At 42.4% G+C, this 18,088-nt stretch overlaps 1 protein-coding gene across 5 annotated transcripts; it reads right to left on the bottom strand.

Annotated features, from left to right (window-relative positions):
* Window positions 1-917: 917 nt before the first annotated feature.
* XKRX (XK related X-linked) lies at window positions 918-16,930 on the bottom strand. Of its 5 annotated transcripts, none has more exons than XM_037010955.2 (4): window positions 16,206-16,930; window positions 13,940-14,005; window positions 9,989-10,257; window positions 918-4,729 (listed from the first exon to the last, which is right to left on the bottom strand). In XM_037010955.2, the coding sequence occupies exons 2-4, from the start codon at window positions 13,969-13,971 to the stop codon at window positions 3,984-3,986; spliced, it is 1,047 nt and encodes a 348-aa protein (XP_036866850.1). In that variant the 5' UTR covers window positions 13,972-14,005; window positions 16,206-16,930; the 3' UTR covers window positions 918-3,983. The 5 variants fall into 5 exon arrangements, with proteins under 5 accessions (XP_036866850.1, XP_073083747.1, XP_073083749.1 ...); XM_073227646.1 differs by having other exon boundaries at window positions 16,137-16,210; XM_073227648.1 differs by lacking the exon at window positions 16,206-16,930 and adding an exon at window positions 15,112-15,409.
* Window positions 16,931-18,088: the final 1,158 nt, after the last annotated feature.

Below are 18,088 nucleotides of genomic sequence, written 5' to 3' on the forward strand. Positions count from 1 at the left end.
CAAATATTATGTTCACACACAGAAAAGTATTATTTTCAACTTAGTTCTCTCCTGTCACACAGGTTGGCCTTGCTGCTTCCCAGTTTCACATGGTATTTCCTCTGTTGCCAAGACTGATAACATACTTTCATGGTGGCCCCTGGAGGCTCTAAGGTCTAAAGTGTGTGACTGATAATGCCAGTCCTTTGGTAGGAAAGGTATAAGATTATGGGTCTTTGTGCCCCCTGAAGATAGTAATAAGGCCCAATAGCAAAGCCTCAGAGAACGAGGGTCTTGACTCATGGGTAGGTAAAGATTTTGGAGGGTCTGGAGTCAACTGATTTTGTACTAAAGGACTTCTCAGAGACAGAGCCCCATGGGTTTAGATGAAATGTCCTGGTAAGGACCCTGCCTTACAGCTGCCCACCCTGTCCCCACCCTGGGAAGTAGCAATCAACTCTGTAATGAAAAGGAGCATGACATTGTGAGATGCAGGTGTGAGGCAGCAAGCTGGAAGAGCTCTGAAGGTTGATTTAGGTTCTCAGGACTATTATAGCTGGGGGAGTGCAGTATTCTCCACTGACCACCTCCTATGGTGTGTTCTAGAACTAGGAATCAGCTTCTCAGTGGGAGCAAGGGCAGTGTTGGCAAGAAGTATAAGAGAATGGGCTTCAGCAGTGCCATGCTCTGACTGCCTGTTTCTCAGGGGAAGAATTCATACAAACCTGAGTAGGAAACACGCCCTCCAGTTTTATTCCCATGACCAGGGTCTGGAAGGTATGTGTTTAAAAACATATAGGAGACAAAATCCTGAAAGTAGAATGGGAAATGAGTCCCTTCCCCATCCTCCCCCACCAAACCTCCGCTCACAGTACCAACCTACAAGTACATGTGAACACACTCAGTTCTCATCCCAGGCCTTTTAGTACATGACCCTTCTCTCTCTCTCTCTCTCTCTCTCTCTCTCTCTCTCTCTCTCTCTCTCTCTCTCTCTCTCTCGTGAACTGAGGGTTGCCCCTTGATAAGGAGTGTTTGTGAGAAACAATGCTTAATGTGGTCCCAGCCATAGTCCAGAAAATATCCCTGAAACCACTAATATATTAAAATAATTTCACGAAGGACCTACGAAGACTTAGAGGCTTGTGTCCTGATTAAGAGGGTAAACTCTGGAGCCAGAGTGTCTAAGACTGAGTTCTGGCTTTATATTAGCTCTGACCCTGGGCAGGTCACTTCATTTTCCTGTGCCTTAGTACCTTCATCTGTAAAATGGGGGATTATAACCTTACCTCACAAGAGTTGGATTACCTACCTCATAAGGGTTATTCTGCAGACTGAATGAAACAATGCACATAAAAGCACTGTGCCAGACATACAGTAAGTGCTCATAAATATCAATTATTAATTCTCCTACAGTGCCTCACAGTTCTATGCCCTGAGTTTTTGAAGCATTTGTGGAGCAAATAAAATTGACAACTATTAGTTTAATGCATTTTCTTAACAAGTTCATTAGCCTATACTTAGCCTACCAAATTTCTAATAACATGAGAATAGCTGTTATTACAATGGCCTATCTCACTTCCCCAAACTTCATGGTTCTGCCTTCCTCTTCCATGACCCATTTAGTGGCCCCATTTCTGCCTCTTCTTCCACTAAGACTTACCCAGACACAAGTTACTTTAAGATATCACAGACTAAAAAGAGAGTAGTCAATTAAAGAAAAGGCCAAGGGGCACTTTCTCTGCCCCACCACCATATTTTACAATTCCTCCTTCTCCTGTGTATCTGGAAAATTGCTGTGGTTCAGAAAGGCCAGCACCTATAGGAGCTTCTGAGGGTTCATTTGCATAATGTATCACTAGACTTTCTTCTCCTTGGGTAAGGTTAGCAGGCTTTTCAGGTTGGAAGCTGTTCCACACCCCTTGCCCTAAATTCCCTGCATTCCAGACACATTAAGTCACTAAAGCTGGGGAGCATATATAGGGGAAAATATGCCTTGTCCAGTACCAAGGCACACTTTTCTGCCCTGTGTATCTCTATTCTATCTCTAATTACCCCGTCTGGCTCAGTGTGTGTCTCTATGTTCCCATACCACCCACTCCTTAAGTAGCTGATTCACATGACTTTTATGGACCAAATTACAGTCCTGCATGCTTCTGCTTTTTATGGGGGCATATTAACCAGTGAGGAGAAATTCTTGCTTGAATTCCAAAGACATAGCTTGTTCTTCTGGAGGTCTGAAAAATTATTTCTTTCAAATTCATGTTGAATAACACAGAAAACAACAGTGTGAAGTTTCTGACGACAACCTAAGTCTCTTCATTATGAAAGACAGAATGAGGGAGCTAGGCTGAAAAAGGAGATTTCCACTGCTCCGAAGTAAGTCACTTCACTCTCCCTCAAATTAAGTATCCAATCCTTTTAGTCCCAAACAGTGGTTGAAGGGGGGAAACCCACACTAGACATGGCAGGAAATAGGACAATTCTGGCTAAGAGCCCTGCTACTTAGAAGAGGGAGCTCCCCCAACTTAATGTCCCAACACTGGGTAAGAGGCAGAGAAATGGCTAAATTCTCAGCACCATCCCAAGAGTAAAATTGGATGGGGATAAGAAGCCCTAGGTCAGAGTGTTCACAATTCCTCACAGCAGTGTGGTGGCTGCAACTGGTACACACTACTAGGAGCTGTTCTCATTTCCTAGTCTGTGCGGAGCAAGCAGCAGTCAGGTGAATGCTGGATTACTTGGTCCCGACAGGCATATGGCCATAGTAACCTCAAGTCTTTGGTTACCTTAGAAGCATCCAGCAGATATCCCTATCAAAACACCCAACTGATGTGAGATGTAAACATTGAGATATATGAGAAAGAGAGACCTGCATTCATCTTCTGGGGGTGTGGGGATGAGCAGAGGGCTGATAAACATAAGCTCCTTACTAGGAAATAAAATCCTGTGAGCAGAAACCAGGACCAACAATGATTTAATGTGATGTGGTTTCCCTCCTTTGCCTTCTCTCTACCATGGAGTGTTAGCCACCGTCCCAACCCCAAACAACATGAAGGTGATGTCCCGGCAATTACTACCTCTCTCTCCCCTAAGGAAACAAATCAACAAAATACGCAGGACACTAGGAGACACAAGGCAATCTTCCTTTCTTCTACACATTAGAAACATTTTCAATTATAGCTCAGCTTCTCTGAGGTTCACATCAAGTAGTACAACATGAAGAGCACACAAAAGCCAGGGTAGGGGGAATCCCTGATATGAGGCACAAAGTAAAAGATTTTACTCAACCACTCCACTCAACAAGCTGGAGGTTCATACAGGTCCCTGAGAAAAAGTCTTTCTGGCTTATGCCCTGAAAGAATCCTACTCTGCACTTCCTCCTCAAGGTGTGCCTATCTATGAAGGGCCACTGAAAAGAAAGGCCCCTTGAATGAATGATTACTCGTAAAATCCTGATGGAGAGCTAACTCTTTTGGGGAAAAGCTCTTTTATGGTGGGGGTTTTCCTATTAACCAGAGTTTCTCATTGGAATTAAAAGACCCCAGAACACTTAGAGTTATAGGTTCCATATTAGTCAGACTGTTTACTGGGAGGTACCCACAGCTAGTAATCAGTCATATCCTTGGGTCAGGATATATTCTGGTGGGATTCTGGCCCTTCAGCTCAGCCTGGGGGAGGTTCAGTAATGCCTTAAGCAAACAAGCAGAGCTAGAAGGTCACAGAGAATCCCATAGGGTAGGCAGAAAGCTGGCTTTGGTGGGAGGAATGTGAATGGTCTCTCTGACTTTTCTGAGTATATAGTGGCTACCCTGGTGTTCAAACATAACAGTCAATTTGATGGAAATAAAGCCTATTTGGGAGCTGCTCTTTCATCTGACAGGCTTACCAGAAAAGTCAAGAAAATATCCTGGTGAGTACTCACCAGTGAGCCTCATACCTCTCCTTCAATTTCACAGTTGCTCTTGACAATATGCAACCCATCCCCAAATAGCCAGAAGACAGAATCAGACAATGCTTTGCCTTGCTTCAGCATCAAAAGATGGCTCCATATTCTCAACCCTGCCCCGAGGGTGCCGATGGCAACAGACACAGTGTAGGTAGTCCACTACATTGTGGGTGAAGAGTGAGCGTAATGGATGCAAATACTGGAAGAAAAGGAGCATGAAGCCAATGGAAATCAGATAAACAATGATGAGCTGCAAGGCAATCAAGGAATGACAATAATTCAGTAACACTTTGACTCCAAAGAACTTAAAAACCAATACCATGATCACATTCTCTACCAATCTCACACTATAGTGCAGGCCCATATGTCCCCAGTTTTGACCTTTTTCAACAAGGTCCCTATCTGCCAATTTCAACTGCAAAGCTGACCAGCAAGAGAAGTTGATGCCAGCATAGAGGACAGTAACAGAGATCAGCACCACCAGGGTGCCGACCCGGCTGAAATTTTTCTCAATGTTATTGGGCATTTGAGCACTGCTCCTCCAGAATTTGACCCAAGGCTCAAAGAGGATGATCAGGAAGTTGAGCAATAGAAAGGGCACAGCCTTCAATTTCAAGGTGGCTGAGAAGAGCACCAGGATCACAAGGCGAGAAGTTATCTCCAATGTGCGCCAGATGGTGATGCAGAGGACTTCTAGGGGCCCAAGGCGAATCTTGTATTCATCGTACTTGATCTGGATAGCCAACATATTGCAGAGGGTAGCCCCATAGGTGACAGATATCAGGGAAAAGACCATTAGCACAGCTGTAAGTAAAAACAAAAATAAGAAACAGAAAAAATTGACAGTCAGTCAGTGTTGCTGAAGCTTGTACTCTTACCCAGAGGTCCAGAGAGATGATAGGGGAGACTTGAGGTTCCCAGTTAAGAGCAAACTCATGTATAAACACAGCTATGTAAACAAATAGCATGTACAGAAAGAAAATGGAAAGAAGCTAAAATATAGCTTTTTTTGTGATAGGGATTATACTAATTTTTAAACCTTTTTCTATGTTCCTCTATTTTCTAAATTTCCCATGATGAATATACACTGTGATATTTTAGTGATCATGTAGAAAATGGACTTTTTACAAAAACAGGTCTCAGAACTAGCTGTGAGAGATCACTAACACAAGAACAGTGCAAAGAGATAGGGCAGCATCTACATGATGAAACAGGCTTCTGAGCAAACAATGAAGCAGGAAGAACTCCTACCTAAAAAATCCTGTCTTAGGAGAATCATAGAGAATGACTTTGGTTTTGGAAGTCCCTTCACAGATGTATCTTCTCCGAGGAACTAATCTTGTTTGTGTGTGCTTCTAGAATGTGTCAAAATGTATATACTTGAAACACCATGAGGGCAGAAGGGACCGTGTCTGTTTTGTTCACTGCTCCCTCTCCAGAGCCTAACAAAGCCTGGAATATATATATATATATATATATATATATATATACTAGGTACTCAATAAATGTTTGTAGAATTAATTAATTCTGAGTTTAGAAAGGTGGCATGAAATATTCATGATTAGAAATGCTTGGTCCAGCTGTGTGGATGCTAGTGAAAGTCAGTGAACAAGCTACCTGCCTCAGCTTCTCAATTCAGAGATACTCTAGAATTGCTTATATTAATCAGCAGCAGCACCAGTTTACTACCCCACTGCTTTGGTATACTTTAGGAATCCCCAAACTTCTAACAGTGACTTAAAAATGTAAAAACCACATTCCTAACCACTATACCACTCTATATCAGAGTAGGGACCTTGAAAGGCCAGGATGTTCCCTCCCTACCCTGCTGTAGTAAGTCTCAGCTATAGATCACATGATGGCCCTTTCTTCCTTTATATCAAGGGATACCATTCACTAAGAAATATCTAGTGCTGTCAAGAACAGTGAGAAGCCTGAGGGGTACTCATCCACAAGAAAAGCTGAAGTTTTCTGTTCCCATAAAAACACTGGACCCAGGGAACTAGAGCCATGGAGGTCCATTTAATCTGCAAAAAATGTGCAGACCTCCCCAGGGAAACCCAAAAGGAAGCATGGCTTTGTTCCTGAGATCTTTTTCAGCTCTGAGTGTTAAAATCTGAAAGACAAGAAATGGAGACTCTCATAAAGTGTCTACTCTTAGCTTCATTTTTATTTTTTATTATTTGTTCCAGTTTTATTGAGATGTAATCGACATACAGCACTGTATTCATTTAAGGTGTACAAGATAATGATCTGATTTACTCTTAGCTTTATAAACCACTCTCAGTTCCATCCTCAAGAGTTGATGCTCCTTGTACGGTTGGGAACATCAGAGTGTGCATACATCTAGCCAAGTGTGGTGATGCTTTCCCTGAAATTAGAACTCGTTTACTGATAGTAGTATAATAAAAGGAAGAAAGCCTGATGCTTCCAATAAATGTAAAAACCCTCCATCTGTCTCCCTACAAATAGATTCACCTCATAAGAGATCATAATGCTGCTAGTGAATCTGCTCATCTATGCTGATCCAGATGGCCTCTAAGGGAAAAACGGAATAGAAAAAGGGTAAGAAGGAAAAGATAGGAGGGGTGGCTGAACATGATGAACACTAAAGCAAAAAGTTGTTTATACATCTTAAAAGAGAAGGCATTATCAGGAAGATTTTAATAGGATAAATCACTGAAGAATTGGGAACAAGGCCTGGGAGAAAGCTTCCCGTACATCCTTTGCATCGGGATTTCGTTAAAAATATGGGCTCTGAAAGCAGACATCCTGGATTCCAAGCCAATCTTTGCCACCTACTACTTTTATGGAACTTGGGGGAATTTGCTTAATCTGTCAGTATCTCTGGTTCCTCATTTGTGAAATGGGAATAATTAACAATTATCTGATAGGGTTGTTGTAAGATTGAATAAAATAATTACATGTAAAGGGCTTAGAAAAATGCCTAGAACATACCAAATACTATCTGTGAGCTCCTGTCATCATTATCATCATCCTCCTCCTCTATTTCCAAAACTGCAATAGGTACTCTTATTTTACTTAGGCACTGCCCTGACCCTTAAGAAATCAAGAGATTTTAAAACTGACAGAACACCTAGGAATAAGGCTTACAAAAATGTGCAAGACCTATAGCAAGAACACGATACAACATTGAAATGTACTTCAGTAAGGTTATATCGTTTTCTTGCTGTAGAACTTACACATTGATGGCACAGACTGTGGACATGTTTCATGGGTGTACACTTATCTCCAAACTCATCAAGTTGTATAGGCCAAATAGGTCGAGGCCTTGTTTGTTAATCATACCTCAGTAAAGTGATTTAAAAATAAATGAAGTCTGTACCTCATCTGAAACCAATATAATGTATATCAACTATATTTCAATTAAAAATAAACAAAAATGCTTAATGAAATGGAGAGATATATTATCTTCTAATATGGAATTGATCAACCTGTAAAGGTATAAACTCCCTCCAAAATAACCTGAATGATTTAATGCAATCCCAATCACAGTCTCAATGAAATGTGTTTCTTTTGTTATTGTTTTGCTCTGGTTGGTTTTTTTTACGTTTTTTTTTTTTTTTTTTTGGTGGGGGAATTGACAAATTCATCATAGAAATTCATCTATCTGGAAGATCAGGCTAAACTGCTCAATCAGGTATGAGTTGTGAAAGGCCTCTGTTAGAAAGGCGCAATAAAGAATTTGAATACATAAAAATTTACCACTTCAGAATGCCAGAAGATACAACATATTGTGCATCTTACATAGTGTGTTGCACATGTGTCATGTATAACATGTGTGTGCACATTTAAAATATGTACACACACAAAACTCATACAGATATATACACACATACTTATCCACAGCAGAGAAAGGATTAATAGCCAGAATATGCACAAGTTAATAAGAAGACAGCCCACTAGAAAAGTGAGTAAGCAATTGAAAGAAAACAATGACTAAACATGAAAAGATGCTCAGCTTCACTCATAATTAAAGAAAGCAAATTATTTATACAATTATTTATTTAATAGTTACACAACTAAATAATATTTAGTTTAGGATATGAAGAACCAGGCATATTCATACACTATTGGTGGGGATATAAATTTATATAATGTTTTGGGAGGGTTATTTGGCAGTACTGATAAAATTCTAAACACGTATATCCTTTCATTCAACACTTCTACTGCTGAGAATTTACCCTACAAAGTCTCATTCCAGTACACAGATACTTAAAGATGTTCACTGGAGCATAGTTTGTAATTAGTAAACACTTTTTCTGTGGAAAAATTAGAAACAAATTTTAACCCTATCAATAGAAGATGAGGGAAATAAGAATGGTCCAATTCACATATGGGAAACATATTTATCATTATTATTATGTAGGTATATATAAATAACTGTTTAAGAAAGACATTGACAAACATTTGAAAAAGACATGTTGCTGAACAGAATGCCTGATATAGTCCTTCTTTGGCAAAAATATATACACATATTTATGTATACATTTACATAATAAAAAGAAGTCCGGGAGAATATATAATGAATGGCTAACAGAGATTACCTTTGAGGAGTAAAATTACACCTTCTTTATATATATTCTGCATGGTTTTGGATCCATAACCATAACTGATTTTTATAGTTAAAATAAGAACCAAAAATATAACTACATGATCACAATTAAAAAAAATTCAAACCATATAGAAGAGTATAAAGTAAAAGGTAAAAGTCAGCTGACTTCTCATTCTCACTCCCCAGAGATAAATCATTTCTCGCATATCTTTCCAGAAATTTTCTGTGCATATACAACAATTATTTGTAAGTCAAACCAGTTTGTACATCTATTACTTTTATAATGTATACATATTTTAATTAGATGATTTGATGACCCTCAAAATTCTCAGGAGGAAAAGCATCAATTCCAAAGATTTTCTTCCTCACACTACTGTTAATTTCAGGTATGTGAAAAGCTTCAAGACCCTTATAGAACTTCATGAACAATTCTTAGTAGAGAAAAAAAGAAAAGAAGGTAAATTTACTCTTTAGACATACTTGAGACATGGGGCTTTGCCAAGCAGGGTCAGTGCCTCATAATAAGGAAATGGTAGAAGGCTGTACCCTGAGCTGTACCAGCTCCAGCCCAAGCAGATGATGCTAATATCAGGCTGTTAAAACTTATTAACAGCACTTTATCTTGACTTTGAAAACACTGATTCACATTTCATCCTCTGCTTGAGGTGTTACTCATCTCAGGATCCCTCTTTCACAAGTAGGAAATTAAAACAGTGACCTCTTTGGTAACTTCCTTTAAAGATCACAGAGGCCGGAACTGACTTTCATCAGTATTCATTCCACACCTCTGTTCCTGCTCCCTGATGGAGTTGGGAGAAGTGATTAAATCAGTGATTAAATGTGGCTGATCTGAATCAACTGAGGTGCTTTCCAAAAATACAGATTCTTGGGCTCTCCACATGCAGATTGATTCAGGTCTGAGCAGGGGATATAATTTTTAAAAATAGCTTTCACCCAGTAATATGTTTTCTCATGATCAATTACATTTGAGAACCTCTTATTTAAAGACAGCTATCCTCAACCAACCAACCAACCAACTAAAAAACCCTCAGTATAATTTAAACAGTCGGGGTTTGGGAAAAGGTCCCACTGACTGCTGGTATTACTAACCTCTGGGCCCAGAGAGGATTTACCTGCAGCTTATCTTAGTTTAAACAGCTTACCTCAGTTTAAGAAGTCTGACAGGCCTGAGGTTCTGTCTCCCCAAGTTCTTTGCCTATCTACCCGTGCTGTCCAGTAGAATTTTCTACGATGATAGGAATGTTCTGTATACTTGTGCTGTCCAATACACTAACCACTAGCCAGACGTAGCTAATAAGCACTTGAAATGTGGCTAGTATGACTGAAGAAATAAATTTTTTACTTCATTTTTCATTTTCATTTTAATAGCCACATGAAGCTGGTGGCCAGTGTATTGGTCAGCTCAGGTCCAGATTTCTAAGACCCTTCATTTTAGTGGAACCCTCCCCTCTCCTGACCCCACTCACCTCTACCCAGGGGAACCTCTGCAGAGATCAGGGTCACATAGAGCTGATAGGTCAGCTGGGGCACTGAGCCCAGGAAGGCTTGGATCTGTGACATACGTTTGTAGGCATTACGGTGCATAGCCAGGGTCCGGATGGAGTGGCCCACCTCCCATTCTATCAGCACCTCCTCGCCATTTATTAGCATCTTCTTTCGGGTGAGGCTGACATAGGGCTCCTCCTGTCCTTCTTTCTTCCATAGTGTGAGGTACTTAATCATGGCCTCCAAACATCTGCAGAAGTAAAGCATCATGGGAACTTAACTAAAGCTGTCCTGGGAAGGGAGGTTGTAGTAAGGGGGGAAAATAATACCCTTCAGGGAGGTTGTGCTACTCTTGCCATTCCTTCTCTCCCATTCTATTTGTTCCTCATGCGTCAAAGAGCTGTCCTGCCTTCTGAAAGTTGCTTGAGGTTAAATCTTTTTTCTGTTGGGTTGGTCATCAACCAACCTAGGAACACCATTTCAAATGTGTTTCTTTGAGGATTTAAGGAATTGCTTTGCCTCTCCAGAACAGGCCTATAGCAGGAAATTGCCTTGAACACAAAGATATTAATAATGTGTTGAGAGAGAATGAGGAAGGTTCCAAAAGGCCCTGGTTTTCATAACACCTCAAGTTCCTGAGATAAAGCATTTCTTATTCAAAGCATTCGGCTCTATAATCAGGAGTTCTGTTTTTCAAGACAAAGCTCACAACTATAACTGTCTCAGCCAAAAAGTCTTGGAGGGGATCTCAAAATACCTACCACATACACGGGAAAACCATTTAGTAACAAAGGTACTTCAAAGGTACTCAGAACCATATGTACTATGTACCTTAGGGAACCTCAAAACTTTTCTCTACAGGTTGTTTTGGGGCCTCTTCAGCTGTTTGGGGACAACAGTCTTTTAAACTTCATTCTTCCATTACAAAGAGGAAAACATACTTATGAACGCCTATCACCCCCTGAAGTAGTGATTAAACCACATTTCCTGCAGTACTCCTCCCATCTTCCCCACATAAATCAGAAGTTGTTAGCAGTTGATGTGAATAGAAGAAGCTAGAGCATCTTATTTTGGAACACCTGAGTTACCACTTCCCCCACTCACCTTGAAATGAAAGGAAACTGTCAACTATGTCTTATCATAAGAACAGTTGTGGTGGAAATTAAGCCATCTTTCCTGTCAGACAGAGGGCATGGATTGTATTTATCTTGCCCACCGCCCTTATGACATAATGGGTATTCGATAAATACTTGCTGAGTCGATGAGTGAGAAGGAAGAAAACAAATACAGGATGAAAAATGATAGGAGGAGAGGATAATAACAATGGCAATGCAATTTAACAGAAATATAAACCAAAGACAAACTCAGAGATTGATATGCCCTCTAGGCCTTTGGCTTCCATGAGGAAGGTTGGAACCTGCGCTGGCTGCCATTCTCCACAGGATCCCTTGAGATTGGTGCGTGTGGGCTGGTCAGAAGCATGTCATTGGAAACATCCACTTTCTAGGGACAAACTCTAAAATCCAGGAGGTAAAAAAATGGTAGGAGAGAAGAGATAAGAAAAAAGCAACATTCTCTTCCTATTCAGGGAAAATTCATGAGTGCATTTCCAACAGAAGATTTTAGATTTTTCACCCAAGCCCACAATCGGTATTGCCAAATAAAATATTGGGGGAGGCAGTGGCATGAAGCATTCTGTCTATGCTTCTATTCTTAAAGCTATTTACTGGTTTAAGTAAGGCTATTTGCCTTGCTTATAAGCTTCAGTAGATTACATTTTCATTTCCGGAAGTATATGTGTATTTCATATAAGGAAGCCAGGCCTGCCAATCACCTTCCTGTGCCTAATAGCACTAATCAAGTTCCTACCTACCTAAGAAGTAATTTGCCTTGAAAATAAGCATATCAAGGATATAATTTATGAGCTTTTAATTTTTCCCTGCTGTGGGGCTAGCTGACTGAGATTATTAACACTTCCCAATCATTTCTAGTGGAAGCTAAATAACAAAAATGAAACACAGTACTCAACACTCCATATGGAGGGACCAAATCAAAGATGGCTTGGGAGGTCACAAAGCAAATGAGGGAAGTCAAAGCTGGGGTCTTGGGGCAATGCTTACTGAAATTTGCACCTTGAGAGTGCTTGATCTGTTAACTCAATATATTTTATTTGAAAAGGGAGAGAAGAATGGTTTCCTCTGAATTTCTTGGTTCAAAATTCAAGATGAGGTCTTGCTTTTACAGTTTAACTTCAAAGATTTAGAACTGGAAAGGACTTTTAGACTACCTAGTCCAAACATTTGCATATAGGCCAGCTGAGTCACATCTGACTAACAGCCCACACCGTATTTTTATTTGTTGCCAAAATTTAAAATCATGATATTTCATGTAAAATCTTGTCATGGAAGCATCTCCTGAAAAGTTGGGGGAGCTGGCAATACAGGGTCTCAATTCCAACAGGGAAACAATGGGCTGGAACTAGAGGGTAACTGCCTCCTTCAAGCAGACTCTTCACGGGACTTCAGATTGCCACAGACTCACTACTCTCCATCATATCTTTAACACTGACACTTCATTTTCATTTATCATTACACATGAAGTTGTTTTTCTCATACTTGGCCCACTTCACTCATTTATGCGAACTGCATGGTCCTTGTAAGCATTTGAGTTTGAGACCCATGTTCTAGTACAACTTACTTATTTTACAGATGAACAGGGACCCACGGCATCTTCAGAGATCTCACCAAGGCCATGCTACTAGTCCATGATGGAGTGAGGACTAGACTCCAGGTCTCCTGAATTCCAGGCCACTGTTTCTGTTGATATCCCATATTTTTTTTGATGGAGCCTAATCAATTCCTCTCCATTTAAACATACTGATAAAAAAATTTATCATTCAAGTGGAGAACAGGAGGTTAATAGCTGGACACCACTTGGTATTACATTCAATATGGAATAAAGAGAATAAGATCTATTTTTTTTAATTGTAAGGGGATAGTTCTATCCTTAATCAGTTTTAGACTGTGTTTGCTTCTCTAAGGATGAAGTATTTTCCCATTGCAATTGCAACATCAACACTTTGACGCATATTCCTCAGCTGACTGCAGGTTTCTGCCTCTCTTGCAATCAGGACAAACTTGGTCCATTCCTTCCTCCTGACCTCATAAGTTTTGCAACATCTGCCTACCTTGAAAATCCCATAGCTTCCAGATGAGACTGCTCACACAGATGCCTGTCTCCCTAGGATAAGGCACATACTCATTCCTTTAAAGCAATCTGAATGGAAAGACTTGATACTATTACATTGTGGTACAGCAGCCAGATGGAGAGATGAGCTATCTTCCTTCACCCCCTTCCAACCATGTATCTTTATTACAGAAAGATACAAAAGAGAGAAACAGGAGATGGTGAACTGACAGAGAAAAACAAACTACAGTGGATTGGGATACCAGATGACCACAGATGGCTTAAAGTATTTTTCAGAAATCAAATAACTCCGGAAAATTTGAAAATGGCAGCACCAGCCCAAGCAGCTCAGGGTAAAGAAACAATGTGGAACCCAATTTACAGAAGGCCTAAAAGACAGAGTCAAAATAGCACCCTCTGAAGCTATGGTCTGTGTGTATAGGGTGACCATGTCAGTTGATCCATACCAATTTTCACAACCCAAATCCAAGTATCAAACATTGTCTACTGAAGTCTTATCAATGATACCATACTTTTGGAACATAGGTACATGCCACATGTTCACTGTGGTGGCATTTAAGGTTTCAGATAAGATATTTTGGATGGTAGGCAGGGAAGCTAAGAGTGGGAAGGAATGAGAATCAATTAGATTAGAGGCATAGTGTCAGTCTTGTAACTATTAGCTTCATCTTTCTCTGCACAAACTGGGGGAGGTGGGTAAGGGAAGAGATTAAAACGTTGCTCACCTGATAACAGGTCCCAAGAGGATGAGATGCATAAACAATGATAGTGGCTTGTCTTTGGCCAGATCTCTGTGGACAAAAATGAGAGTCAGCTGGACCATAATGGATGAAAACATAAAGAAGGATAAGGTGTATGCCATCCAGTAGGTTTCATTATTCTTTCGATAGATTCTAACCATATACAAGGCAGATGCAGCCTCCCCACAGTACAAAAAGGTAGAAAAGAGGATGCCAAATGGAAAAGTAAATCGGGGGTTGGCCCCACGGATGACATCTTCCTCCAGAGATGAAATGGGATCCACGTTTGGCTCGTCAGGAATTTCATAAACTTGGTCCATTGTCGAGGTTCTGAGTGTTGTGGTCTGATCTTCAGAGCATCCCTCACCCTCACCCCCAAGCGAACCCTGTAGCCACTACTTTCCAAGTATTAGTGAAGAGATCTATCAAGTCCAATTCCGGAACGGAGATCTGATAGATTAGGAGATCTCTCTCTCCTAGTCTCAAATTAGACTTGTTGGAGCCTGGGATGGAGAGTCCAGGAGTACCACTTTGAATTTGGCTCTTGATTGGCCCAGGATTCCAATCGTCAACATAAGTGCCGTAAAACTTGGACAAGGCAAAGCAAGCATTTTAGCGCCCAGTCGGGAGTCCAGTTCCAGGCACGTGAACAATCATGGCAACAGCTGTTTCCGTGGCTGCTCCTCCTTGCGCAGCCCGAAGGCAGGCGTGTACCCACTCTGTCCGGGACACCGACGCTCAGCAGCTCCTCTCGAGGAGTCCTGACCAGTGGCGCCCTCTCAAATCAGCCGAGAACTGAGCCGGGGCAGAAGATGGGGCGCTGCCCGAGCGTTCCTTTGGTGATTCATCTCAGTGCCTAGGTACCCTAGCTATTGCTAGGCTGTGGCTATCGGCTCGCCCGCCCGCCTGCTCGCCGGCTCTCTCCAGACCCGCGCCGAGTGGAGGGTTCCCAGGACAGCTACTCGGATTCCCCAAGCTCCGCCCCCGCGGGCCGCCGGCCCTAGTGCTGGAGCAAAGCCACAACCCGGTCCCCAAGCGCAGCCTCCGGGGAGAGAAGCAGCGCCCGCGCACGCGCTACCGGATCCAGAGGCCGCTGGAGGGGCTTCTTTTCACAGAGAAACTTTGCTAGCGAGAAGCACGACGTGCGGGGCGCCAACCTGGTTGGGCAGATGTCACCAAACTCTTGGGCGCCATCCGCTGCCCTAGGCCCGCAGTTCCAGCTGTGAGAAGTCAGCAGCTTCAGGAACTGAGGCACCGACGACGAGGGCGGGCGGAACTGGAGAGCCAGCTGGGGCAAACAAAGCCAGCCTGCAGGTTCCGGGGTGGGCAGTCGAAGGATGCTCGGAGTGGAGAGGCGGAACAAAAAGGCCAATTTTCCAAAGCATTTCTCCCCGTGGCCCGGAGCCCCGGGCCCCAGAGGGAGCCTCAGTTTTCCCGTTCCCCAAGAGCAGCAAACGCCCACTTTTATCCCTCCCTCCCTAACTAGCTCGCTGTCACGCTTGCTCAACCCACGCGGTTAGGCAGGTGTGTCTCTCCGGGCCCCAGGGTTGAACCTCCCTCGGTCTTATTGCCCTCCAGATAGTATCACGGTGGGGAAGTCAGGAGACCTAAGAGGCAATTGGGTCATAAAGTTCCTTTCCATGCTAGACTGTGCACCGCAAAGAGAAGACAGAAAAGGAGAGGCATGGGGGCGGAGGGGAGCGTGAAGACTCCAGGTCAGTGAGCACTGAAAGCTCATATTATATGACTTGATTTCTCCACTTGTAAAATGAGGCCAGTACAGGAACTTTAGAATGAACGTTCATGTCATTGGTTGGAAGGTTCTGAAGAGGTGCCAAATTCTAAACAGACCTGAGAGGCACCAAGAGAACTAGTAGTAAAAACAGGGATGTCTTAAAGAGCTCTGAAAACTGCCTGCATTCTTAAAAGCAGTCCTCCCCCACCTTATAGAGCTTTTGTTTTCGTGCCTTCATTTGCATAATTCTAAACCCCAGAGAAAAAGAGAGAATATTTGCCTCCTGGTAATAATCTAAATGTAGCACAGCCTGTGCCAATCTTTTTTTCAGGAAGTCAGTAAAAAGAATCTGTGAGGAGTGGCCAACTAGCAGCCACCAAAATATTGGCCTTGAGTAAGACTCAGCCTTGTCCTTTTGTAGGTTTTTAAGATTGCTGTAATTGTTACCTTCTTTTCCCAGCGCTGATTGACTGACAGATCAACTTGTAAAGGTAGTTGCCTTTGAAGAGGACTCACCAGCTTGGTCTGCACCTGTGCTAGCAGCTGGCTGATCCTTCCTCCTTTCCATTTCACAAAGCAGGTCATCACTCTCTGAGAACTCTTCACACATAGCTTTGATCTGTTGGGTCTTTCCAACTGGCACAAGGTTCTCCACCAACAGTATAAAGTACAGAGCTTGAGGGCTTCTTAGGAACCTGTTCTCAAGGTGGATCTCAAGGGTCAAGTCTCATCTGAGTTTACTGAGATGGGATGAGTTGGTCCCCCTAATACAGGAGACTGAAGCTAGGAAGAATGTAGAATCCCAAAGATTTTCTTTTAGCTTTTCCTCCTTCCCTGTGCCTTCACCAATTCATGAATACACAAATCTACAAGGCCTTCCTACTTTGCTCCAAAACATAACAGCGTTGTCTGCCATTCCACGCTCTCTTATTAATAATCATCACTACTTCCCTCTCCAACTTCATTGCCCATGCTACCCTACCACACAGCCTTTGCTCCTGTCCAGGAGGTTTTCTCACTTAATCAGATCTGACTTGCTCACTCCCACCTTTGTGCCTTTTGAGGCCATTTACAGCCCCCTTCACTTGTTTCTCCATTAGTCCAAACCCTAACCTTCCTTCATGGGTTAGCTCAAGTACCACCTCCTCTGGGAAGCCTTCTCTCACTTCCCCAACCCTTACTTTGCCCCGTCTTTGTACTACAGCCACATGCTCCCTTACACTAGTCCTTCAACTCTGTTTGTGTGCCTCCTCAACAGAAAAGTAGGCTCAGGGAGGGATGTTCAGTGTTTATTCTTGCTGATGATACTAGTGATTGACAAATGGTGATAATGATGAAGCTTCCTCCCCCATACTTCCTCCAGGAAATCATGCAAAACTCAGGCACACTCATCTTTAAAACCTGTAGCCACTCTATCTGGGGCATAAAGTCCACTGCCTCAGCCTGCCATTCAGCTCACTGAGGATGCCAACCCACATGATCTGTCCCTTCTCAGAGTTCCTACAGCATTTTGTCAATACTACAGTTTAGCACAAAATTACAAATTAATTCAAGTGTATTTTTATTCCACAACTCTGCTCTGGAAAAGCAGAGACACAACTGTTACACTTTTTTTTAGATGCCCCCATGGCTGCTATAGACCTTTAAGTTTCCTGCCATCTGATCCCCCTCACCCACCAGCTTCTCCCTTTTCAGCCTTAGGACTCTCTGGCGCTTTAGGTCACTAAATCCTCTGGTCTCTTATTTCCTTGTTCCTTTTGCCCTGCTGGGAGAAACTGAGAATTTGCCCTGTTTCTGTCCAGCTCTTTTCTCTTTCAGGCAATCTCTAGCCTCCAGTCCTTTACTCTTCTTAAGACTAGAGACACTGGAAATGTTGCCACTCATGAGTTGTGCTGAGTCCCTGGGAACCCCATCTGCATTAAGAGCACTGACCACCCAAGAACTGGTCATCTGAAGTGACACCCTTAGACTGCCCCCCATATGCTTGGTAGTATTTCGAGTCAACTTCCTCTTCTTGCAGAACCAAAGTTCTTCAGGAAAGGGAGACCCAAGATTTGACTCTTCACTGCCCCCACCTCCAACCCCCATCTCAACAGGAACAGAGATCAGGTCTAAATGCTCCTGGCATCTTTTTCAACATGCAGAACCCTTCTGAACCATTTAAGGCTTAGGGACAGGTTTGAGCTTCCAAAGCCATCGCAGCCAGAGCTGGCTCAGAGAGTAGTTGGCATCTAGAAGGAAGAGGAAGGAAAGGAGAGAGATGTACAGCAAATGTCTGCCAGTCCAGTCACAGAGCACTAGTTGATAGGAGGTAATGGGCAAGGCCCAGGATCAGTAGCTAGGATGGAAGAATGGCTTCCTTCTATAGAATGCTCAGTTTGGACTGTTAGAATCCTTAC

Source organism: Manis javanica, chromosome X (genome assembly GCF_040802235.1).
Source record: "Manis javanica isolate MJ-LG chromosome X, MJ_LKY, whole genome shotgun sequence".
NCBI lineage: Eukaryota > Metazoa > Chordata > Mammalia > Pholidota > Manidae > Manis > Manis javanica.